Here is a 26394-nt window from a genome sequence, read left to right as displayed (position 1 = left end):
GCCCTCTATTACATCGTCCATGATAAAAGTTCAGAAAATTGTACTCATGCCCTTAAGCCACGGTTTCCCAGCAGGACTTTTTTTGTTATGGAGAGCCGCATTTGCCTAATGCCCCTTGGGCTCTTTAGCGTAAATTGCTTTTATGGAAAAGAAGAGATGGTGAAAATGGACTCTCGTTGGAAAAAAAAAAAAAAAAGCAGGCACAGATGGGTGGCTTTGTTTGTGAAAGGGTTAAAGTGAAAATGCCTGCGACAAAGAGGGAAGCGTGCGGACCACAGGCCCATTGAGGGGTTAACAGTCGGTGGGTGGCTGATAATGGAGGCTAGAGCAGCTGTTTAGGAACTACAGCACGCAGAGAGGCAAACACCATAGAAACCAGTGAGCCACAAAGAGGCACAGGGAGACAAATGGAGAGGAAGAGGACATCGTGCCAAAATTGTGGGAAACCGACAAGAAAATTACATCAAACAGGCGTGTTACTGAAATTTATCATCATATATCTTTTAATATTTTACAAATAGGGTTTCTGAAATGGAATTAAATATTTGATGCACGTATAAGATTGATTGAAGTTCCTATTTTGAAAAATGTTAAAGCAGTTCATGTAAACATAATTGTTGTATGGACACAAAAAAGAACACTTGGGAATTTGTGATCAAATTTGATTCTGAATGTTGCTTCCTTTTGGCAGCAATATTATTTTGTTTTTGTTTTGCCTTTCCCACATCTGATTGAATAAAATGACCTGAGGAATATGTGTTATCACGCCTGTTGTCTCGGGCATCTGCGTGATTGGCACCACATTTGTTTTATTGGGAATCACTGATGGTGCCCTGGCTCGCTCGGATGCGTGTTTAGATCCCACTTGATTGTGTGAATACGAGTGTAGCGCACGCACACACACACACACACACACGCTTCGCTGTTCAAATGCCAGGAGACTGATATATCGCTTCAAATTGTTTTCTGCCATGAATGTGACATATATATAACCTATACAAGGCAATTGATATTTTTTTTTAATCTATCCAATAGTTCAAGTGCCTTTTATTAACTCTAAATAAATTTCAGATGTTCCAGTAGGCTTTTCTTGACATATTTTACGAAGCACATAAGAAAAGGTAGCTAAGAAGAATTTTCCACACTCCCAACAACTGCTTTATCCACGTTTGTTCAGCTAGTTTTTTTTTTTTTTTTTTAAAGTCCGGTTCCATTCAGATTGTCTTGTTTTTGAAGCCTGTGCGATGGAAAGGAGCCACTGTGGTTGGCAAGAGACAAGCACACACGTTTTGCATATTTAAACACGCGTATAGATCAGTGACCGAGGGATTTTGTTTGGACCTTCTTCCCATTGAATTATTCTTGCTAGTACAAATAACTTCAATTTGCCATTTTCTCACCAGGCACAGACTGAATGCTTTTCAACATTTAACTGTGGCCGGAAGAGTATGTGATTGAGTTTTACACAGCAATAGTTGAGTATCATGTTCTCTGCATAAAGTCGTGCAGCAAACCTGATGATGAAAGTTAGCGTCTCCAAAAAGGGAGCTTGTGTTGCCTACAGTACAAAACACACAAAGCAAACACAACCACAATGGTAGGAGAAGCTTTTCCAAATTGCGTCTCTTCCTGGGCTGGCAGGCGGCTGATAGAGCCAACAAAATAGGATGAAATAACACATTGCTGCATCTTGCAAACATTCACAAATAACCAGCAGACAATATTGAAATGACGCAAGGAGGGTGACAAAATCGGGAAGTAAACACACAAGCACCTGCGCTTTGACACACACGTACAGCTGAATCGCTCCTGGCCTCACGGTGAGCGACAATTATCTGCTTACAGCTGCATAACTCACACTCGCGTCGTCTTTTGTGTTGTGATCATGCCTTCATGTAGGAACAACCTCGGATCAATAAGCTAATTAGCCATAAAGCTTATGCACTTTAGTGATTCATTATATTCCTGGCATCTCTTGACCACCATCTCTCAGGAATGACTGTGGAAATGAGCCAAGGCCATTTAGTAACGTAAATTCAGAGATTTGCGTCGAAATACATTTTGGAAAATAATTGCTGAAAATACCGTACTGGCCCGAATATAAGACTGTGTTTTTTGTATTGAAATAAGACTGGAAAAAGTAGGGGTCATTTTACATTCGGTGTCTAGACATTATACCCATTCACAACACTAGATGGCGCCAGATATCTTTAACGCGAATGCTGAACTTAACACCCCAGGCCAAAGTGAACCCCTGTCACGAAGCAAAAAAATAAAAATAGCGGTAGCACCATTTCAAACTTGAGTCTTGAAAAAGAGGGTGTCGTCTTATAATCAGGGTCGTCTTATATTCGGGCCAATACGGTAAACTTTTTCCCCATTACTGTGGTCCTGGTTTTGTGGGCGTGGCTGAACAGTGACCACTCCTTTTATATAAGCACTTCAGTGTCGCACAAATTCATGCAGTTAGCAAGCCACAGCGCAAATTCACGCAGTTAGCTAGCCACGGCGCAAATTCATGCAGTTAGCTAGCCAGCGCCGGAAAATACATTTAATTTTATAGCGTTCCTATGCCTACGTGTAACTACGATTTTCAGCGTCCATTTCTCCAGGTTGATTTAAAAAAAAATCTTGCGAAAAAATAATAACGATGTACTTTCAAACACGTAAAATTGTCTGAGGTCCAAATTTCACTGCAAAAGAAATACACGTGCTGCTAGGTGACTCAGTCTGTGAGTAAGCAGCGAGGCTCACGGCGACTGAGGAAACCCCAAACACGCTTCCTTTCCACTCTTTGTATTCAACTGGACCGCAAGTAATTCAATACGCCTCTCCTTGTGCCCGCTCACTCAAACGAAACGCTAAGCGAATGAACTCCATCAAGTGGAGCACCATTAGAACACCGGCCGTCGTATCGTTCTTTTTGTGCCCGCGCGGGTCAGCCGACGGTGTACACGTGTGCAAGCATGTGCGAGGAATGACTTGTAAACCCAAAACACAATCTTGCACGCAAACGCTCGACCAAACTCTAACCCTGGAGAGAGCCGCCGCTACACAACACCAGGCTGCTCTCGCCATGGCAACATGGTAACGCAACTATTTCAGTCAGAGCAGTAGCACTTAAACAGACGCAAAAATAACTGAAAAAAAATAAAAATAACACCCATCAATTATTAAAAGCGCTTCACATTCATACTCACCAAGCGTGTGTGGTGCCAGCTGCCGCCGAAAACCGAGAGCCACACACACACACACACACGACGCAGCGCCTTCTTTTCATACAATTGTTATCAGTTATCTACAGCAGGCCTCGTCACATACAGAGGATGTGAACTCGGATCTTCCCCGAGCCTGACATTTAATTGTTCGGCGCCGTTGTGTTTACTTTCAAGGTGTTGGCTGTCCGCGCGGGCACAAATGCAAACGTCGGTGGAAAGACGGGCGCCTAATGGCAGGAAAACAAAAAGGAGGCCCTGTGACAACACTGAGTGGCACGATAGAGAAAGTTCCGAGCGACATGACGTTTACCGAGGCATTAGTTATCGGGGCAACAATGCTCAAACGTTATTTCAAAGCCAAGACAAACACATTACTTGTACAAATAACAGGCTGGTCAAAATTCTAAATTTGGGTTGCAGTCTAGCAACATGGCAGATGTTGAAGGCAATCAGAAAGAACGTTTGGTTTTGATTGAAACCAATGCGAGTGCATCCAATCAAACCGAATGGAATCGTTCCACTTTGGAATATATCGAGCTACGTATCCAATCGTCTTTTATTGGAGCGATACATCTTTGAGGGATTCAACATCTGACAACAAAAATACATGACATCAATTACAAAAATAAAAATACGTATATCTGGCTAGTAGAAAAAAATATTAAAAGCCAGTTGTGCTATTCAGATAATTTATCGGTTGGTAGCTTAACATGCTTTTTTTGTAATTTTTTATAAATACCAGGAATTGTAGTTGAGGTTTTATCTGAAAAAAAAGACTAATTAATTTACTGGGCAATCGCTTTCTTCCATGCCATTTGCAGCATTTTGTTTGTAGTGCAGTAAACAAAAGAGTGGCGCCTCAAACATTTTTTCACGTGTACTTTTAAGTTTGTGGAATACACGGGGGAAAAAAAAATCTGATGATTTTGATTAACTTTAGTGGACTGCTAGACAATCACCTAAAGAACAATCCATTACATTTTGGAGGCATTCCAAAAGGTTTTGTTTGTTTGCAGGATTACACAAATACTAATTCACTTAGTTCCGTGAGACTTTGTGGAGACACACTCATTACACTTTGGTGCAGATCCAGTTAGTTAAAGTTGCTGATTCAGGAATTTTTTTTCTGCACCTAGTTTTGTTTCATTTCTCAAGGAATCTTATTTCGTTTATTTCGACATTATTACGTTGAAAGCGAGACTTGAGTTCTTTGTTGGAAAAGAAGCCTTTCTAGATATCAACAAATCCACCATTTTGGTTTTGGTAGACGACGATGTCCCTGCAGGGGATATCACCATAGCAGTAAGTGGCAGGCATTAGAGTACTTACACAGCCTATCACAATGGACGCAGTAATGCATCTTTCAAAGCGCAATGTTATTGAGGCAGGACACAATATGGCGCTACCCCCCCTACCGGTTCAGTGGGCTCGCTATTAAGTTTCAGGGATATTGTAATTGTATACACTTTATCAGGCTTGTTCTGTCACAAGTGTTTTGTTTATGGGATTTCAAACAGGGCCTGGGAAGCTATGGGCTGCCTCATGAAGAGATCTAACCACGATCACCACCCAAATTTTGACTTAAAAGTGCTCATATTTTCGTTGAATGTGCAATAGCGTGACTGGTTTCCCTCGGCTGTATCATTTTGCCAGTCATGCCCTTGCTAGCATACAAGCATGGCTAACTGAGAATTTGAAAATGTCCTCTTTCGCATAATCATGCTAACCCAGTGATTTCAAGTAGCAAAATGGCCGCCCCCTGTTAGACTGCTTGGAACAGGTCCGTCATAGTTTCCTTCGTAGGGCCATTGTGACTGTCAACCCAAATAAATGTACGAACGGCTCATGTTATATACAGTATAGGCTACCCAACAAACTGCTGAATAACTAGTTTTGAAATCAGAGACTAGTAAGAACTGTTTAAAGTTTTGAAAAGATGAACGGTAAAAAAAATTGCTATTTTAAAAGTTTTGAAAATTTTGCAATTTTAGTATTGACACAAAGTTGATGCACAGGTTATCTTCGCGGGCTGAATATAGTTACACGGCAGGCCAAATTTGACACCCCAGGCTCAGAACATATTTTAAACAACAATATTGGATAGACATTACCAATTACCAGTACCAATTACCAGTACCAACGACAAGTCGGTAATAATAGGACTCAACAAGACAGAATGATGACGGCTCATAACAAAGGCTACTTTTACGTCAGTCATTTTTGCTGATTCTCCAAAACGGAAGTTTGGAAGAGTTGTTGAAGGTGGCTTGCTGTCCCACCTTTTGTTACCGGTGCCAGCTGCAGCATCGGCCGGTGCATTTATTTGGATGCCTCCTTCTGTTCTTGTCTTGACTCTCTTGTCATGTAAAAAGTTGACCTCACCGGCACCTTGCACAAACGCTGAGGGGCGGCAGTTTGGAGGCTCTTGCTAAAAGGGAAATGAGCTCTTATCTTTTTAATATGCATCCCGTCAGACATCTTGAGAATGTTCTCATGCGGTAAAAAATACAAATTGCGCAATTAATGGTGGCAGTATTGCAAGGGTGGAAGTTGGGAGATAATTGTTTCATGAGGCTTTAGACCAAAATGGAAATATGTCAAAACCAATTAAGGACAAACAGTGCTATTGTTAGACTGCATTGAGATCTGAAGTGTTATTACGATATGCATATATTCATTTTCGACTGGATTGTCCTCATTACGATCGAGGGTGAGCTGGAGTTGGTACGAGAGGAGGAGTACACCTTGGATTGGTCGACAGGCAAATGCAGGGCACACAGACAAAAAAAAAAAACATTCACACTCTTAAGTGCACTAAATGTGCACAGAACCCAAGGTTCGAATCCTGAATCTGGAACTCGTGAGCCGGGTGTGCTGACCACTAGTTAAATGAAATGTGCAGCCATGTTCTAAATAAATTCTGTGTTATTTTGTTGCACCAAATCACAACAAAGTTGCCACATTTAACTTGAAAAATTAAATTAGTTGATTTTCTTGATTACTTTGATTTCATTACTTTACTGATTACTTGATTTCAAAAGTAACTTTACAAGTTACTTTAATTGTTATATTTGGAAGATACTGACAACCCTGCTTCATAATAAAATGATAAATAAAATGATACCAAATTTTGCCACTTAATTGGAAGTTCAATATTCATTTTTATTAAAAGTAAAAATTATTATAATCATTATTTGTACTTAGAAAATGATGAGTGTTCTCTAGATCTCACTTAAATGGTTTCTTGTTTTTAATACATTTTTTAAAAAGACAATCTATCTGGACTGCATTGGACATATGTTCATGTTCTATTTTCAAGGCAAACCTCAACATTCATAATGTACGTTGTTTTTACACAATGATTACATTTGGGGACCGAATCTGCTGGAATTTTCTCTTTCCCAAATCTGGTGGGACTTGCTCTTTAAGATTGTATGCATAACTGAGCTGTATCTGTGTGGAGTTTTATTTATTTTTCTTGTTTTTGATGGAGTCTAAACAATTGTCAACAGCATATTTTAGCTTACGAATACAAATCCCTCTCCTTCCTTCATTGTTTGATGGCATCGCTGGTCTCGAGGTCCTTGTTATAATTACATTTGATAATATATTGCATATATTGTGCATATAATAACATGCCTGACCAAAAAAAGCTCAGTTAAGCATTTTGACATCAAGCTGTATGAAAACGCCCTCTAGTGGTATTAAAAAGAATCACTAGGTGTTCAAAATGTGCATAATGTTACATTTGCTTCAAAGTTTTTCAACGTGCAGTATGTTTGTGTTTTTTTAGAAATAACGTGACTTTCTTGTCTTTTGCTTGTTGGCTGCAGACTACAACTCAACCTTTCTTCAAGAGCTGAACACACAAAACCAGAATACTTTCCAGTATATCCAAAGTGTCTGATAGCTAAGATCTTGGCAGCGTAACTCTCCCACTTTCCCTCGACCGTTGATTTAATGCCCTGCAAGAGTTTATTTTATGATTCCTGTCTGACATAATTTACTCAGGATGTCTATATTCATGTTGTTATTTAGAATCTCTCAAGCAAACAAAATAGCGGCCTTCTTGACACATTCATTGTCACATTTTTAAAAATATTACAAACAAGCCATCTGAGCCTCATGCTCTCGTCTTATCCATCATACTATATTGAGTGGTATGTGAAAGAATCACGGAATTAAATGTTCGAAAAAAACATCTCAGATTTTAGCTTTGATTTTTTATACCGTTACTTTTAACCAACTGTAATATGAGTAATATATTTGTACCTTGAGATAGGAACAACCTGATTTAAAAGTGTTTCAAGAAACGAGCCATCTTTTTTTTTTTTTGCTTTGACTTATGAATTTGAAATATTAAATATACAAGCAACAGTTTGCCAGCTAGTGAACAATTCATTAAAAAAAGCTTCATGCTGTTTAGCGCCACACCAAGTTGCCGTTTACCGTTAAACTAAACATAAAACAAAGACAATGTCACGTTGCGCATTTAAAACAACCATTACTTTGCCTTAAAGCCAGCTAGCTTAATGCTAACACAAGAGAAAACACCGCAGATGACTTTTGTGGCAGCGTTAACTCAATCGAAAACACACAACAACACATATAAACAATTCATCCGGCATACATTATTTATCCTCTGCGTTAAACTACTAATATCACTGCAATCTACCACGTGCTTAAAGTAGTTGTGAAAGTCTTCTTCATTTGTGTCTGCATGATTGCATTACACTGCCACGAGAAGAAGCAGCGATGAATTAGAACAAAATGGAATGAATGGTCTGTGCTTAAATTGTGAAGGAGGCAGAATTCGGACAAAAAAGGCCTCTGTCGTACTCCACCTTGCAAGCATACGCGCTGCGCTGTCTGAAGTGAGTTGGGAGGAATGTGGAGGCCTTGCCATGCAGTGACAGGTGCAGTTCCAGCCGGCCGCGGCCACATTAAAGCTGACACTGAGCAGAAGCCCAAACATGAAAATGCTTCCCCGTCAGAGCCGGCCGGGGAAACAACAGGCGCTTTTGTTTGCGGAATCACCTGCCATGGGAGCCTCATTTGAATATTTCAGTGGGCTGTGTTGTGTGCAATAGCAAAACAACACCGCAACATGGAACAGGTGTGTGTGCGCGCTCACGGGGCCAACTGAGACATAACGTGAAGAGAGCGTTGGATTGTAAATATGACGTCTTTTCCCCGCTTGCAAACAAGCAGTCGTATTATAGCGAGCTTCTAGAGAACGCACATAACCCCCCAAAAAGCTGCAAATACGCCAGGCGTGGTCATTGAGTCCAAATTTGTGCATGTCATTGACAATTTCACGACACATGAGTGTGCGATGTACCTTGTGAAGCTCGATGCGTATCCTCTCCTCTCCTTTATGCGGGCTCTCGGGCCACAGGTGATAGCTGGAGCCGTAGTTGGGGCTCTCTCTGCTGCTGTTGCTGTTGCTGTGGTTGCTGCTGCCAGTCGCGCTCGACTTGGCCGCGTCTGCCTGCTCTGTCGCCGGGGGCGTTGCGCCGTGCGGGTCGCCTGGTGCGGGGGTCCTCGCGTACTTATTGCGGTCTCGGGCTTCACAGTGATGCCCCGGTGTGCTCTTCTGCTGCTGATGTTGGTGCTGCTGCCGCTGCTGCTGCTGCCACTGCTGCTGCTGCTGCTCCTGCTGCTGTTGCTGTTGCTGCTGTTGCTGCTGTTGCTGCTGCTGCGGCGGCGGCGGCGGCGGCTGCTGCTGTTGCTGCTGCTGCGGCGGCGGCGGCGGCTGCTGCTGCTGCTGCTGCTGCTGCTGCCGTTGCAGCAGTGGAGCTTGGTGAGTCCTACATAGCTCACCAGAGCCGCTGGCGCAGTGGTTGATAGGCAAGCTACTGCCCACTAGTAGCTGCTGCCGCGCTCTTAATTGTGGTATCTGTTGCTCCTGCGTCTGAGGCTCGAGCGCTCTTCTGTCAGTGCACCTTTTCTGTGAGTTTGCACAGATTCCTTCAGGGGAGGAGTCCCTCTGTGGGAGTCTTGGATGACAGTGCTGCTGCTGCTGCTGCTGCTGTTGCTGCTGCAACTGCCTGTGGTCTCGTTGCCCCACTGCTCCTCCTCCTCCCCTGCAGCGTTCCACGATGCTTGCCTGTTGGTAATTATTGGCACTCCTTCCCAGACGATCACCCCGTTTGGATTCCCGAGAAAACAGCAGTGAGGAGGAGGAGGTGGTGCTCGGTGGTGGCGGTATAGGCGGGGGGAAAGGTGGGGAGGGCTGCGGTGGTGCGACGCGATGGTGCTGGTTTTGTGAATGGGTCGCCTCCTGCGTGGAAAAACTGCAGTGGCAGTTCGAAAAAACCGGGGCCGGGGCCCAGGGCTCCTGCTTCAAAGTGGCCGGCTCCCCGGTGCCGCCTTCGGTGACGCCTCGCTCTCGGCGGGCGCTGTCGCGGGAGCCCGCCCGAGGCGGCGTGTCTCTGCCGTGCGGCGCTCTCGGTGTGGGCTGGCTCACGCACGGGAGCTCCTGGAGGCTCCGCCGGTGAACGTCGGTAGTCGAAGCGCGGTCGCGGTGGTGACAAGAAGAGGGCGGGGGCGGCAGGCTGAAAACAGGCGCGTCTGGCTCCCCGCTCGGCTTGCTGCCGCTGCTGCCGTTGCTGCTGTTGCTGTTGCTGCTGCTGCTGGCTCGCTTCTGCTGGGGGATCTGGTGCTGATAGACAGCTCCCGCGTACCGATGCCGCATCCCCCTGATGGCCGAGTCCCGCTCTGGTTGCTCCTTTGCCGTGCACTGCTCCGACGCCCGTTCATTGCGACCAGCCCGGCGGAATAGAAGCGACTTGTATCATTGGTAGCTCTGGCCGGGAACTGCCTTATAACGTCACAGTTGTGCCAAAACGCCGCCTTCGACTGGGGATGATGGGTCCATGCCCCTGCTATGCGCACAGGTTGCAGCGGAGCAATCGCATTTGCTGGGACGAGGAAGAAAGGTGTGGGAATTGGGCGATCAGCTCAAGCCGCCGTGGATCCGACAGATCTACTTTGTTGATGTTGCCATAACCACCCTGCACTTTTACTGCCACTTCACCACGAGCCCGTCAAATATTAACATCCAAGCAACCCTCAATGAACCTTTTTAATGGCGCATACATGTTGGGTCACATGAGGCAAATGGACAGACAGCTTTATTTATTTTGCACGTCATACACAAGGCAACTGAACAAAACAACTCGAGGAACTTTCAAAAGCAAAGCAAAACAGAGAAAACTAAACCAAAATGACTTTTAATGAAGATTGACATTTAAAGTTTGAAGAAATACATTTAAAAAAATAAAGCAAAGGGGTGGAAACTAGCTTTCTGAAATTACTAATAACCATACAGTTAGATTGATTTAAAAATGCTTGGCATGGGGAAAAAAAATTCAATCTGAATTTAAACGCATCTTCATTTCAGTTCATCCGTTTGCAGCATAAGTGCTTCACCATGTTTGCTTTTAAGTCTAGAGAACTTAAGTCAGTAATTAAGTCAGTGGCTAAAACAATAATTGTTTCAAATAGAGGATTTTATTTTTATTTATTTTTTTATTTCACTTTTGCTCCTGGAAATTTCCCTGCAAAATTAGATTTGCAACACGACTATTGAATCCATTAGCCTCACGATGCAAAATCATAAGTGTCTGAAATCATCATATCGGAGACAGAAACCAACACTTATCAATTAGGAGCCTCCTCAAACCAGTCAGAGAGGGATTGCGCAATCTGCAGTGCGCCAAGCGTGCTTGCCCCCGCACTACGTTTCCACTTTGCACGAAGGACAGAGTCTTTTGCAAAAGACGGATATTGAAAAATTCCTTATATGGCTTTTCGCTGATCTCTGTCAATCACATCTGTCCACATCAACATTTGATTGTGCTCTTGATGTATTTTCTTTCACCTTACCCCATTACCGTGTACGCTAGCGGAAATGATTGTGGTCACATCGTATATCACACGTTGGCACAAGTCATTCGGAACGCTCGGCCGTATGGGGCACGGAAGGTTCCAGAGACTGCAACGGTGGCACACTTCGCCTTAACACAGAGGTCCACTCTGTTTTATGTCTGCAGGGATCCACAGCCGCATCCCAGGGCCGCATTAGAAACCTGATCATTTTCATTAAGTAATTGGCTGCTGTGACCTGCGTGAGTTTCTTGGCAAGATGGAGTTTCATTTGTTAGTTTGGGCAGCAATGTTACTGTTTCCGCATGAATAATTAAATCTAACTTTACAACTCGCGGACACTCAAATAAACACTCTTTCACTGACTAGCCAAAGCGCACATCTCCTCTGCCTTGCTTATTCCACTTTTTTTTTTTTCTTTCTCACTACTCTAAACTCGCCAGCTTTCAGTGTAATAGTTTATTCACAACTGTGTAAAATTAGCAGTTGTTTTTAAAATAATTGCATGACTGTTTTTACATGGTCTCGCCATACATTCGAATTTTATTTTATTTTTGGATTTCCTAGAGTGAATGCGGCTGGAATATATCCACACAATTAACGTGGGATCGCGTAGTTCCCTTTTAAGCTTTAGGCCATCGTACGCTAATTTGTGCAGTGTGGTTGCCAGATGTCCTTTAAAAACCATCCGTCATTTTACCTTGCCAGCATTAAATGGGTGATTTAACTGGCGTTACATCTCCGAGCTTGGTGTCTTGCCCAAACTCGTTGACACTGCAAAAGCCTGTTTGGAAATATGAAACTGGAAGGGGGGGGGGGGGGGGGGGGGTCTCTTTTATGATATTCTCTCAAACCACCTGATCATCAAAGTGTCATAATATCATTCAGATAAACGTCCGTGTCCCTCCAGTCGTGAACCGCAGTTCAACATTTGTTTGCTTAAGCTGAGTTTTATCCCACCCCAGTGCACACGGTAATCTAAGTCATATAACGTCCTGTTGAGGTGCCCCAAAGGTCTCGGTGTTGGCAAAGATGATTTTGCTTTCAGCGGAGAAAAAAAAAAAAAAAAAAATCGGATATGGTATGCTGCAGGGACAGCGCCGGAGCTCCATTCAACGTTTCAACAAAGTGACGTACTGGTTGAGAGTGAGCGAGCGAGAGAGACGCCATACTCGTTGGTGTAAACGTAGACTAGATGGGAGCGATAAGAGACAAGTTGTGACTCGAACCGGGCTGCTGGATGCAGCCGGTGTGAAATGATACCAAGGGCAGGGTGGAGATGCTTTGTGGGAGATAGGCACTGCCAGCCGCGGTAGCCGGAGAAGCAGGGCTCTGCGCCCATCGCTGGAATTTATCTCCAATAGTGAAGATCATTAGTTTGATTTGCTCTGACGACTCAAATGACTAAGCAGCTCCTCCATCTTTCATGAAGCAGCAGCTATTGTGATTTTCATTTGGAGAATGTGTGTGTGGGAGGGGGGCGGTATTTGGTACATGGGCCTTCAGTGGGGACTCACCCGACTTAATCCATCTCGATAATACCGCCACTATCACCTTGCAATTTAAGAACCAATCAATACCTAATTTAAAAAATAAATACTTAAATAAATAACCAACCAGATATTTACAACAGTGAATATATTGCATATTTGTGGTTTGACATGCACAAATTTGCCCAAGCGGCTAAAGCATGTTAGCTCCACTGTTAGCCGCATTTCTCTATTTGTGGTTAATTTATCCGACACCATCTGAGACGTTATCTCACCAGTGTTGTGGTCGATGCCTCTTATGTCTGGGTGTGGTGATGCGAGCCACTCTGAGGCAGCTGCTTGCATAAAAGCACACCTGCTTGTTTTGACACAGCCACTGGACCGTCAAGCTCCTTTCACTCGTGATGTCACCACATCAGCAATTCGTACAGGTGCCTGTTGAGGTACATGCGTATACCCTCGTAATGATATTATGCTTTAGCGTGCTCGGGGAACATACGACTGATGTGAACATATATCGTACCGTAGCCGTGTGTGTGTGTGTGTAGGAGACCACCACACGGTGGCTGAACTAAAATATGCTAATTAAAAATATAGCGTGGTAAACGCTCAATGCAAAAGTTCAAAGACTCGGCCCGTGTCTCATCATCAGAGCCGTGAACACAAAGGAGGTGACCGGGTGACCCCCTCCCACTCGACTATCTATATTAAGCACAGCCAAGTAAAAAACAGGGAAGACCTTTTTGCAAACAGTTAGCACATCTTAGCCACTCAATCCACATTAGCTCATGCTCATATTGGATATAATTGCACAGAAAAACAATCAAAGTAAAATAATAAGATCAAGTAACGAGAGTATTCTATCAAATTTGAAATCATTTTCACAACATTTTGTCTTGCATGATTCTTTGACAAGGCTGAGCAAGCAGGAAGTCGAGATAAATTTTAGACCTGCTCACACCATGTCTAAAACCTGCGCAGGTGGCTTCCGACTTATCAAGGCTCCAGTGTGCAACTTGGCTATGATTTCGAGCTGGCTGTGACCGCTCCCACATCGGTGCAGTCCTCCTTCTCACATATTCTCTGGCCTGTCCTCCGAAGCACTAGTCGCAAGAGAATAGGCCAAATTATTTTACTCGTAAGCACAAAGAAAGAAATTTCGTGCGATTCACCCAATCACAATAATAAACATATTGTGGATTTATTAGATATATATATTCCTTCAAACTACAACCATAATAATAAACACATTTAATGATCATTTGTGAAGACGGTGTTTGTGATATGGTTCTAGTATTGAATATAAAGGGCGTTCATAGAATTTAAAATGAACCCAGAAGTCATGCACTGGTGCTGGTGAGTGTGTAAAAATACAAATGTAGTTGGCTTAAAAAAGAAAAATCTATTTAAGCTAAAGAAATACAAGAAAAAGGACGTACCTTCTCCGAGATGGGTCTTCGGAAATGACTGAGAGAAAAAAAATCAACAGTCTCAGATAAGAACAGTGGCTTCGGCTCTTCTTTTGTCGTGTGGAATATGAGGGAATCCACGTGCAGTGTTTCCCCGTCTCATCGCTTCTCTTCTCCACTTGTTAGTGTAGCCAATGCACACATCTTGCCTATAAAATCTTTTTTTTGGGTGGTGGGGGTGCTCCGCGCTCAAATAATTATAAGAGTGCATTTAATGTGATTTACAGTCAATCGATATGATTTTTAGAAATATTAGTTGAAGACCATGACGAGAAATCTGCGGTGGTGTGTGTCCTTCCCTAGAACAAAAAAAAAAAAAGCTGTGACAAATCAAGAAAAGCAGCGAATGGATTCGGGGGTGGGGGTATGACCTTGTGTGTGCTGACGTCCCCAAGCCTTCCTGCCTCCTCCTTTCTCTGAATTGATGCGGGGATCCCTGATGCTATTTTTAGACTCGTGGTGAGCCGCGTGCGTGTGTGCGTGGGTGGAAAAGAAAAATAGACGAGGAGGAGGAAAGGAGCCGCCGTGGGGTGGAAATAGAAGAAGACGAGATGGAGGGAGGAAAAGAGGAGAGGAGGGGAGAGGAGGGGGTTCCCATGCCGACTTCATCTGCAGCACACACACACATGCACACACACACACACACGTACCCAACTGTGAAAGCTTTGAATCGTGACCAGCCAAGAAACGCTGAAAGGCTTCGCGCAACAATACTGCTTCCTTTCTACCGGCTTTAATTTAATATGGACACAAATGCTCTGCAGCAATAATAATAATAATAACGCAGAGCGAGGATGAGGATGAATGTGGTTTTAGATTTGTCTTGTTTGTAATTCTCCATAGGGGGATTTTTGTGCTTTAATAAAGGGATCATATGTGTAGGCAATAATGTTTTTTTGTATTGACATTTATTTACAATGCATCTAACAATGTGTAAGCCAACTATCATATAAAAGCGATTTGAAATACTGACTGAGAACAGCATGGCGGATGTGGGATGGTGGAAAAAAGAAATAAATGAGACGATTGCACATTTGAAAAAGTGATTTTTAATCGTCTCTTTTGATTTATTTTATTTATTTTTGAGCGTCATCTTTTCATTGACAAAGACTCTCTTCGATAGCCAGCGAATGGCCACAAAATGAAGCTGTAAATCTGAAATGGGGAGCTAAGTGGAGGGATGCTTGGCTTGCAGGGAGCGGTTTTATTATTTATCACTGGCTGGCTATTTTTAGCTGCGGCTGCCGTGTTGGCGTCAAGGGTTTCCAGGTGCATGGATGGCAGGTTTCCCCATCACCTGCAGGTCACACGGCGGGGGAAGGCCCAGGCTTAACAAGCGCAGGGGTAGCGGGGCAAGGGGGGCGGGGGGGTCAGAATTGCCCTCCAAAGATCAAATTTAATCTGCGGCGTCATCTGCAACACAGGAGGAATATTACATATTGATATTAGCAATGATGGTCCAAAGATATAATCATCATCATCATCATCATTTTATATATATATAATTGTGCTGACAAATAATGACAATAACTTGCTTGTGGTAATTTCGGATAAAACACCTTGTCAAATATCAGACGTGACAGGTTAGCAATATTTTGGCCACAGTAGCTTCGGAGTAAAGTAATTACCCGATCGCACTTAGTCTCATCGCAGTACGTATTCCTTTCTTCTGAGAAAGGTCCACAAACAATGATTAGGTTTTCACAATGGAAACATTTGACCTCTATGAGGCAAAAAAAAAAAGACAAACATTGCCAAAAGGTTGTTTTAAACACACGAGTTAATTTGTTTCTCCTCCTAAATGGGGAGGAAGGTATAGCAGGGGAATCAAGAGAAAGGCTTGGAGTGCAAAAGATAAAAAATGCGAACAAAGGAGGAGTCTGATGCGGGGAAGGACACAAACAGCCTTGTCTGATTGAGTGGGAGACAGTGGAGGGAGGGGCGGGGGGGTGATGAGGGGGGGGGGGGGGGGGCTGGCTAGGTAGAGGGCGCACAGGGAGACAGAGTGCATTAGAAATGATTGCGGAGCAGTGATAGAAGGAGCGTGATGGTGGATGGGCTAAATTCTGATGTTCTGGCTGATAATGCTGCCTTGTGTCCTAATGAAAAAATCCAGATGCTATCTCTTTCTCTCTCGCTCTTCGGAAAATGCCAGACGTCCTTCTCTTCTCCTCTCTTCTCTTCGACTCCTCCTTGGTGCCACTCTCTTTGCTCTTGAGGGCCCTGTTGGCCGGGGGGGATTAAGTTTAGCTTCTCCTTACAGCCAAAGTGTCCTCAAAATGTTGACAGGCTGCAGGCCCATTCATCCACTTTCGGGCCTGAACATGTCCGCTGTCTGACTGTCTGTCTGTCTGTCTGTCTGTCTGTCTGTCTGTCTGTCTGTCTGTCTGTCTGTCTGTCTGTCTGTCTGCTTCTGAGTAGCTGCTTGTAATAGTTGGATTTACCGTGTACGGTATTTTGTTCCAGTTCTTTTTTTGGGGGGGGGGTCTTCAGTTCTCTCATTCAGAAATTTTGTGGGGAAAAGGTTCCTGGACCGTAACTTGCTCCTGAACCTCGAGTTGGACACCTTAAGTCTAGCTGCTTGTAAACGTCTATTTTGCTGGACATCTTGGCTTGCTTGCTGGCAGCTCCTCAAAGCTGCTGACTTCAGCTTTAGACATTGCAAACGCCGAGATTGAAGCGGCCGTCAGAAGAAGCAAGTGCAAACTTTATGAGGCTAATTAAAAAGGAAGCCACAGGAAACACTGACAGTCAAAGTCCTAATTAAGGAATTAATGCGGTATACATAGTTTTCGTTTGTACTCATCGCTGAGATGTCATTGCATGTTGGGAAAGTGCAGCTCTTACTCGTAGATGACGTCAGTTTAATTCTCTTTAATGGAGGGACACGGTTTTAACCTTTCGTCGCGCACAATGACTATTCATTTTAATCTTTCTTTTCCAGGGGTTTCAGGGAAGTCACTGGAAGTCGACTGCAATCAGTAAAATTGACTCTTTGCCACATTTCGAGAACCACAAGTTATTGTACTGACATTTTTATGACATCAGAATCCTATTTTCATGGCCAGTGTGAGACTCACGCAAAGAGCAGTTTAACTGTGCAAAAATGGAGACCCGACGTCCAAATTTAGTCAATTTCATCTGTCCCCAAGTTGTCTGTTATTTTTATACATTGACCAATTCAGAGAGTAGGTATAGCTTTGAACTTTTTTTTTTTTAAGAAGTCTGTCTGGATCCAAACGCACAGCAAGTAGCTTTCGGTCTACTGAAGAGTAGAAGCTTCCTCCCATCACTGCACGGGCCTGATGTTTGTTTGTTGGTAATGGGCCAGACAGATGCTCGCCATCAGTCCGCAGTATCCTCCATGTGTCACTAACGGACTATTTTCCCCCTGGTGCCGCCTCGCTTTAAAATGTGTCATTTTATTGTTCTGATTTCTCTCTCCTACCACCCCTAGGGAGTAGAATATGATTTCACAGAACATTAAGTGGATGGGATCTAAGGGAATAGCAATGGTGGCGATGGTGGTGGAGAACAGGGATCTGGCCTAATTAAGTAGTTCTCCACCTTCAGCCATCCTCCTTCCTCCCATGTTTTCTGATAGCTTAGCAACTTTCTCTGTGGAGTGTGAAGGGCAAAGACGACTCATAATCCTTGTGAGTTTAGGAGAAAGAAAAATTGTTGTGGTGTAGTCGCCTGTGCAAGGATGCTTATGCAGCCTTTATTTGTTTAGTCAAAGCTCCAAATATTTTATACATATTTTGGCTTGTGCATTCATTATTACTTTATGTCAAAATAGTGTGGATAGAACATTAACATGGGAAAATTAAAAACTATACGTATACATAGTGATTCAGTTTAAATGTATTGTACATAAAACTTTAATTAAATTTGTACTAAATTAAAAACATATTAAAAGCTTTTTTTGTACCTCATTTAAATTCAACCGAACTTTATAAATATACTGTACAGGATTTTAAAAAAAATGAAAAAGAAGAAAAACTCAAGCCATTGCAACATTGTACACAATTTAAACATTTCATTCAGTGATTCTTTCACATACCACTAGAGGGCACCTGCATATCGCTACAACTCAATGCTGTCCAGTAAAAGTGTCATTTAAATGACGGACGACTGTGAGTGTTGGTGTCACCATCACAAAGGTACGAAATAGGTTGGGGGAACAAGGGGGTGTTCGCTGGGACATCTCATGTCCTCTCCGGCATGTCAGGCGCAGGGCTCGGGCAAGCGTACGGTGATTGATGGCAGAGCCAAGATAACATCTCATCGGAGCGCGATACACAAGGGTGCCGAGCAGCATGGTGATGGACGAGTCTATAGACACTACATAAAAATCGAACCCCGCATATATAACACATTCCCTGTTCCCTTTCTCAACTTGTAATGTATAGTGATAGAAATTTGTTTTGCAGTCCATTGCTGCAGACAGTGATGGATGCCAAAATGAAGGAGCGCAAGATTCATTCTGTTTGTGTGTGTGTGTGTGTGTGTGTGTGTGTAGCAGACATATTATGGAAATGTTTTCCTAGTGTTCCACATTTTCAAACAACGCTTTTGCCACTTATCGATTTGCACAACAGATGTAAATATAAAGTCGTCAGTTTCAACTTGGCGGCCATTGTGTGGATAAAGCCGGTGTTTTTACCATCTACCATTTACAATCTACCATCCACATCCATCCAGATGTTAGAGACTGTTAAGAGAGTGGACAAACGGTGATGGTCCTCCACATGATCAATCATGTACTGTAGCACAAAAGATCCCATCAAGGCAATCCATATTAGCCGTGAGACTCACATGCGCGGTCACGTGACCCATCATCACATCATACAATACATGTCCCTTGTGTACTTTTGTTGCACAACACAATGCAGTGTTTTTTTAAGCAAATTAATCAGTAACTATTGATATATTTATGGCGCTGAACCCCCACGGCCTCCTCACACATGCCATCCCCATGTGTTTCCTCAAGAAGCCTTGTTAGTGTGGCCTGGCACACCTGCACGTGCACACAACACCGACCACCTCAGCACATTGTTAGCCTATCAAATTGACTTGTCGTCACGAATCTCCCAGTAGCTGATGAATATTGGATGGGAGTGGATAATACCTCGATGGAGGAGGCCTCCCCTCATCAAGGCAAGCAAGGCTGCACACTCAGCAAGTCAAGCGCTGCCCGCTGAGACCAAATCCAGGCCGTGGAAAAAAACTCCCCTGCAGTAATGAACGAGATGCTGTGGAATTTGTGGATTTTTTAAGTTTTTAATTTCCCCTATTATATATATATATATATAAAATGTTAATTTAGCAAGGAACACTGTATGAGCGTATGGGACATTCAGAGACGTAATCGGGAACCATTCTCATCTCCATCTGTCTCCATAAACCCACAATTGAATCTTAAAGCACTTCCCTTTCATCATCACTTGCAGTCGATTGTAATTCCAAAAACGTTCGAGAAGGATTTCCCAGCTTGTGTGTTACCTGTTTTCATCCCAGGAACATAATCCATGCATGTGCGGGGATAAATCAAAGAATACGGAATAACGAAATCGTAAAGGTGTCCAATGACGGTTTAAGAGCTTCTCGCTTAATTTTCAAAGGCCCAATGTGAGAAATCCTTCGCATTAAATTGAAATAAATGTGACAAGTTAGATGACTGTAAAACTCACCATGGTTTCCATCTTTAATGCTTGTGTTCAAAATGTAAAACAAATTTGAAATTCCCTTTACTGAACAAGCAACAGATTGTTTCAAATCTCTTGTTGAAATTTTGAATAATAAATGCAATAATTTCTCATTGCATCTTTTCATGCTACAACACTTAGATGAGGTTGTAACAATGTTCCCATTATGTCAAGCCAGTCCTTTTTTAGACATCCGCTAAAGCTCCTGCGAGGAGCATTGAATAAGCACAGCTGAACAGATATGTACATATATTATTTATTTTCAACACTGTGATTGAACCTTGATTTTTTTTTTTTTGGTATAGTTTCTTTAATCAAGCTAGAAAACCCGTCAATATTTGTTCATTCAAAGGACATTTTGAAAATTAAATTTGACATTTGCAAATCATGATCCAGTTGTGATTTATTGTGTTTGAGATGGGATTTAGCACAGATGTTCATATCAATTGTCAGGGCCCATTTGGGGAGAGTCTGTGGGAGGTACAGATGCTGCTTTAAAAGTCATCAAATGACCCATAATACAATTTCATGCATTTCTTCAGGTGAACATTGCTGTCACACAGAGTCCGCCCACCGAGGGTCTTTATCGCACCTAAATTGAATTTGATATTCTCTTATTGCGCTAAAGATGGTGTAGCAATGACACTGAGAGAACCTCACCGCAAGGAAGCCGTGATCATTTCAAATCATTCCGATGCTCATTAACCTGGCGTTCTCCAGGCCTCGCACGTCACCTTGTCACCTTGCGGGCTGATGGAGCCTCCGCATTTGGTATTGATGAGTGCCACTGGATAGGATGACAGCGCAAAGCGAAACCAGAGTCTTCGTCGAAGGGGGGGGAGGTGCTGACAGTGGCGGCGGTGTGATTTAGCATTTGAACATTATCATTTAACAAGACAGGCCTGGTTGTGGACGGCAGATTCCAAAAGGGCGGAAAGAAGGAGAGTGAAACTTAATTCTGCTTGGAAAGAGATGGAAAGAAGGGTGAGTGGGCTCAAGTGGATAAAGGTTGAGGGCAATTCTCTTTAGTTTAGGGCTCTGTGGGTGAAAAAGGGGTCAGTTATTATTTTTATTTTTATTATTTTTATTTTTATTTTTATTTTATTTTTATTTTTATTTTTATTTTTATTTTTATTTTTATTTTTATTTTTATTTATTTTTTATTTTTATTCACCGTGTTGGTTTACAATAAAAACGGTATCTACCTGAACACACACACACACACACATAAAATGCATTCAGTTTCAACCCATCCGGAAATCAATGCACCCTCATTCTTTTTTCATCGCGCACTGGGGTGAGCTGTATAACTGCAAGTTACACAAGCAGCTTCGCTTTGATTAGGTGAGGTGTACTGAGTGGATGGACATGACAATACACACACACACAGACACACACACACACCTCCCGTAGATGAACCCACCTGATAAGGGCGACAAGCAAGCCAAAGGAACATCTAATCTTAAGCGTGCTACTCCCAGTGACATGGTCAGATGGGGTGTCATTGAAACTGCGCCTCCATTCAGGGAGCTTTGGACAACGTTACATCAGCAAGCAGCACGTGGACTGTATGTGTCGAGAGGAAAAGAAGCAAGTGTTGGCCACGAGGGGAACACAAATCATGTCGGTGTTACACACCCATGTAACACAAATTGGGGGAACAGGACAAAATAAGAGAAAATAATCTACTTGCTGACGTTTGATAATGACCTCATATATATAAAAAAAAAACTAAAACTAATAAAACTAATACAATTTAAATTTAAATTTAAAAAAAAATCCCAAAACCTAATAAATACCAAACGGCTCTAAAATCAATTAAAAGAAAATAAATAAAAAATGCAAAATTATAACATGTTCTGCTAATTTATTGACCTGTTTAATAAAAAGGCCCACAGATTTAACCTGCAAAAAATTCATAATTAAAAATAATCCAGAAAATTAAAGTTGCTCCTCTAATGAATTTATTGCTTCACAAAAAAAATCTATATTTTAACCCAAACACAAATCAGATTGAAAGCGTGTTTAACTGCAGAAATTCAAACTCGTACAACGTTTATCTAATGACAAATGTATAGAGTGTCCCTGTTCCGTCGTCCTCGGCAGCTGATGCAATTGCTACGCTGAGACTTTGTGACTGCAGAAAAGTAGCCCGCAGTCGCTTTCAGCAGCAGCTGCCGCCACACTGTCGTGTACCAGCTCGGCTCTATTAGTTCAGCCTCGCCGCCTCCCTGTGGCCCCTGGCTTGTGACAAAGTGATAGTTAATGTTTCTGTATGTGTTGCCCGCTGCACATGCTTCACTTCTTTGCTCGGATACAATCAGCATATGCAATCGTATGCACGGGGAAGAACGAGAGCTATATGAGAGCTCGATATATGTATAATATAATTATGGCGACACAAGAAGCGCGATGGTGACATGACAACACCAAACAGTGACCGTCCAGTGATCCTCTCTCTGCAATCTGAACCATGGGATCACTTTTTCCACCGCTAGACGTAATGCATCCCTCTCATAAAAATAGTGAGGGAAGTCAGACGGCATTGCTGTAATCCAAATTTGCATCGGATTGTTGTTTATGAGGCCAATTTGCGTTAGATTATTTTACTTGAAGGCTCACTGTTGTCAGCTATAATTATAACCCTACTTAGAAAGCCTAGATTTAGTTTGAAGCCCTACTTTGAAACTTTAACGCCATTTTGACAGACCCTCTGATAACTATGATGTGGCTTGAGAATTTACGAATTACATTCAAACTAATGTTAAAATGGAGGCAGCACAGATTTGCCATCTTTTAATATAGAAAAAAATGATTTATTTTGGTCTTGTTGTTTTTATATCGCAAAAAAAATTGGCATTTGAACTCGGGTGTGTAGACTTTTTATATCCGCTGTATTTACAGAGATTTTCGGCCATTTAAAGAAAAACACAGTCCCAACATATTTTACCAATATAAAATTGATTGACAATCATGTACTATTTTTTTCCAAAAGAAGAAAGTGTTTATTTTCAGTACCCGGTGGTAACGAGGCTAAAGATAGTTGGTCTCAGTTCCATGTCTTGCAACCAGGAGATCAAAAAACACTGGAAGACAAGAAGAAAGCTCTCTTTGGTAGCTCTCCCCTGGGATCTTCTCCTCACGCCGTGGTTTCCTCAAGCTGTCGCTCCTTGTCAGGCTATTGGTGATTGAGCAGTCAAAAATAAAATAAAAATCACATGACGATAAGGGAAAGCAAATGGTGCAGATAGTAAGTCACGTGAAGGCCCACTTGCTATAAAAACAGAAGAACGTAACTGTTCATTTTCAAGTGCGCATTGTTTTATGGACCCTAGAAAAGCTCAATTCATCTATGACATTAATGTGAAGCAATGAAGGGGATTTTTACGAGAGAATATACTTTCCATATGTTTCGAGACCGTGTTGCGAGAGAGCGATAAAACAGCAGGATTCGTTCATGAATGTGCCTGCAGACATGGAAACATTTGACACGGCTCAGGAGTGTCGTGCAGCTAAATATCCAGAAAGCAATCGAATCAATTTGGACCTTCCTTTTGGAACGAGTCCGGGTTTTCAGCAGCTGTTGAGTGGAGTTAAGTGGACTACTGGGCAAGATGAGGACTTGATGTGCAGGGTAAAGCGGCACAAAGTGCCTTCAAAGGTAAAGTCAAATGATCACCTACACTGGTGTCTTGTTTTAAATCGCTCTGTGACAATACACAATGTTAAGCCGAAAATTATTCACAGCCAAAAAACAACAAATTAATATATATGAGTATTCAGCCATTGGATCGCATTAGATGTTTACGAGTGTACCTAATAAAGTGTCTGATGAGCGTAGATAATAATACAGTCCACTTGTGTTTTGAAGACTGTAATTTGCATGCAAGCAAGCAACAACATCTGACAGTTTGTGTTACGCAGAGGCAAGCCTGCAGCAATCATAACACAAGCACACGCACACAAAAGCATGTGTCACCGAGTGTCCTTCTTTACCCCTGCACACACACACACATGCTCAGTGGTGACAAAATAACACGCAAACATTCAACGTGTGGATCTGTCACACTGACAAGACAACAAGGCGTGCTCTGCTAGCCTAACCGCTATCAGAAGCACTGACCTACTTTTTTCATGAAATTACATTTAATTTAATGACCAACAGTCTTCCTTTTGTGCATTATTGATGTCCATCACAATATAGGCTGACGGTATCCCCAAGAAGGTTTATACTCGCCAATGGATGTCTAAGGATGGCAGCAAAGGTCGACTTATGTCTAATGAACCTCCTCAACTCACTTCAACCAACTTCCTCATCACCAAGATGATTTGTCACTAATTTGCAAATGCCAATGAATATGAGTGGGTTCACCATATTGCATTTTTGTGTAGTATTGAATGTTCACTGCACTGGGAGCCATTTCATTTACATGCAAATTGACACCCACTAGTCCACCACACACTTGCCTGGATGTTTGTGTGTGTTGTTGTGTTTGCTGGCCCTCAGTGAAGCTGCTATTATCTCCTGCTGCTTTTCCTGTTCACTCAAAAGTGAACACAAAGAGACATGCAGGGTTTTTAAGTCCATTTTTATAGTCTTTTTTTCTTTTTCTTTTCAGCAGATGGTTCTTGTGGACCATGAAAGAAGACCCATGCAGCCCATGTGTTTGTCAGCTCACGTTGGCACTGAATGAGGATGATGGGTCGGTGCCATGGAGGCTCCTTTGGACACGTTTCTCCTCTTTGTTTCGCAAGGGGATGAAGGTGAGAGGTGATTTTACAACAACACACCAGAGAAAAACACAGCAGGAAGTAGGAGATATGCTTGATTCTTATTTTGTTATTAATTAAATTCCAAATCAAATGTAAGCCACCTTAATTAGCATGGGATGCTTGTTGTAGAAGAATAGAAGATATCTAGTACACTCTACTGGTTAGAAAGGGAACTTCAAAAACATTTTATTTGCCTCATTATTCTTTATTTACAGACCTCCAACGTTTTTTTCTTAATTGTATTGTATTCCTGCAGCTACACTATGAGTGACGGCTTTAAAAAAAATAAAAAGGAAACTAGGTTGTTCAATTATTGTTCAACAGTTTGACAAATTTTTTCTTTGTTTGTTTTGCATTATGTCGGGGTAGAACCCCTGCTTTGGAAGTATATCAGCGTCTGAAGAATTTCGCAAGTTCACTAAAAAATATAATACGGTTTCAAATTGTAATATCACAATTTACCACTAGATGGCAGACATGTCTTAGTGGCGTTTGTACCACATCTTATATGTACTGTCCTACACTGCGCAGTGAATAGGCTAAATCTTTTTTGCCAATTTGGAATAACATGCAGGACAAACATAATACCTTAATAATGTTAACATTTTGAGTGAGTTGATATTTGTGGAAAAACTGCACAAATTGAGTTCATGCACTTGATACTGGTTTACTGATCAGCAATTTTATGCCAGCCTCAAATGGTCATTTTTATGTTGTTGAACTTACCCCATAGCATTCTTAACGCCATTTTATATAACAAATAACTGCAGATACAATTTTCAACAGTCGTGATACGCCATTTTCGTATCATCTCGCTCTCCCCCACACATCATAATCCACAGGACTCGCACAAACGCAAGCGTCAGCAAAGACCCCATGGCAGCACCGTTCCTCACCCGATAGATTTAGCTGGTTAGAGGGCTCCAGGAGTGTAATATCGGATGAGATGACTAATGAAGAGGTTGAAGGGTCTTATATGTGTGCTCGACCTGAACTGATAGCTTCCAAAATGCTGAGGTCACAGAAGGTCTGAAAGATGTATTCAGCCTCGGAGGAAGGAAAAGCATGTGCTGACCTGGAGAGATTGAGAGTGATGAAACTTCATTCAAGGCCTCAGTTCTCATTGAGCTAAAAAATGATGATGATATGAGTGCTTCTCTTCGAAAACTTCAGTCAGAACGCATTGGGTAAAATATATGAAAATAGCTTCACTTAATCTGATTTCACGTTGTGCTTTAGGGCAAGGGGTGTCAAGCTCATTTTTGTCACGGGCCATTTTGTAGTTACGGCTTTTCTCAGAGGACCATTATGATAGTCAACCCAGATAAATGTTAGAAGTGATGAATTGCTAGTTTTGAAATCAAAAGTCAAAGACAGTTTGGTCAATTATCATTTCATTTGTACCCCTAGTGGCCAATATGATGAAAAGGCGCTCCTGCTTTTTTGTTCAATGATGCTTTGTGCTCTTTTGTGGCTTAATGAACTTATGACAGGAGGTAGCTAACACAGCCAGCAGCACAGCGCAAGGTGTTGGGCCAACTCACTTTTGGCACCTACACAGCAATTACTGTATATGGAGCAGGATGGGATTATGCCAACAACATCAACAAATGCTCTTTTCACAACTTGAGCAGTTTATAGGTCCCTCAAAAACACAAAAGTAGAAGACTGGACATTTGTTCAGATACTTTAAGTGTGGTACCAGAATAGCACAGCTCATGATTACGCTTTGTCCTTGTCTGGACAGGAGGGAGGCGCAAGTGCAAATCCCAGTAATCCTTGACAACAAAAATGACACTGTTGGACTTGATGGCTGGTGTCACTGCTCCTCCATGCCCACTTTGAT

At 42.4% G+C, this 26394-nt stretch overlaps 1 protein-coding gene and 1 long non-coding RNA gene across 5 annotated transcripts in view; one reads left to right on the top strand and one right to left on the bottom strand.

Annotated features, from left to right (window-relative positions):
- kcnn1a (potassium intermediate/small conductance calcium-activated channel, subfamily N, member 1a) overlaps positions 1 to 11890 on the bottom strand; it is a 36916-nt gene extending 25026 nt beyond the window's left edge. Inside the window, exon 1 of one of the 2 annotated variants that reach the window (XM_049747155.2) lies at positions 8560 to 11890. In XM_049747155.2, the coding sequence (XP_049603112.1) occupies positions 8560 to 9915 (1356 nt within the window). In that variant the 5' untranslated portion in view covers positions 9916 to 11890. The remainder of the gene's footprint in view (positions 1 to 8559) is intronic. The other variant, XM_049747156.2, reaches the window with a different exon arrangement.
- Positions 1 to 26394, top strand: part of LOC125984887 (uncharacterized) — a 61661-nt gene that overhangs the window by 33604 nt on the left and 1663 nt on the right. The window contains exon 3 of one of the 3 annotated variants that reach the window (XR_007487145.2): positions 24398 to 24539. This is a non-coding gene — a long non-coding RNA (uncharacterized lncRNA). Of the gene's footprint in view, positions 1 to 7011; positions 7420 to 24397; positions 24540 to 26394 lie in introns of those variants that run through there. The other 2 variants (XR_007487144.1, XR_007487143.1) reach the window with 2 other exon arrangements.

Source organism: Syngnathus scovelli, chromosome 17 (assembly GCF_024217435.2).
Source record: "Syngnathus scovelli strain Florida chromosome 17, RoL_Ssco_1.2, whole genome shotgun sequence".
Taxonomy (NCBI): Eukaryota; Metazoa; Chordata; class Actinopteri; order Syngnathiformes; family Syngnathidae; genus Syngnathus; species Syngnathus scovelli.
The sequence above is the reverse complement of the archived record's forward strand: the minus strand, read 5'-3'. Positions and strand labels throughout refer to the sequence as shown.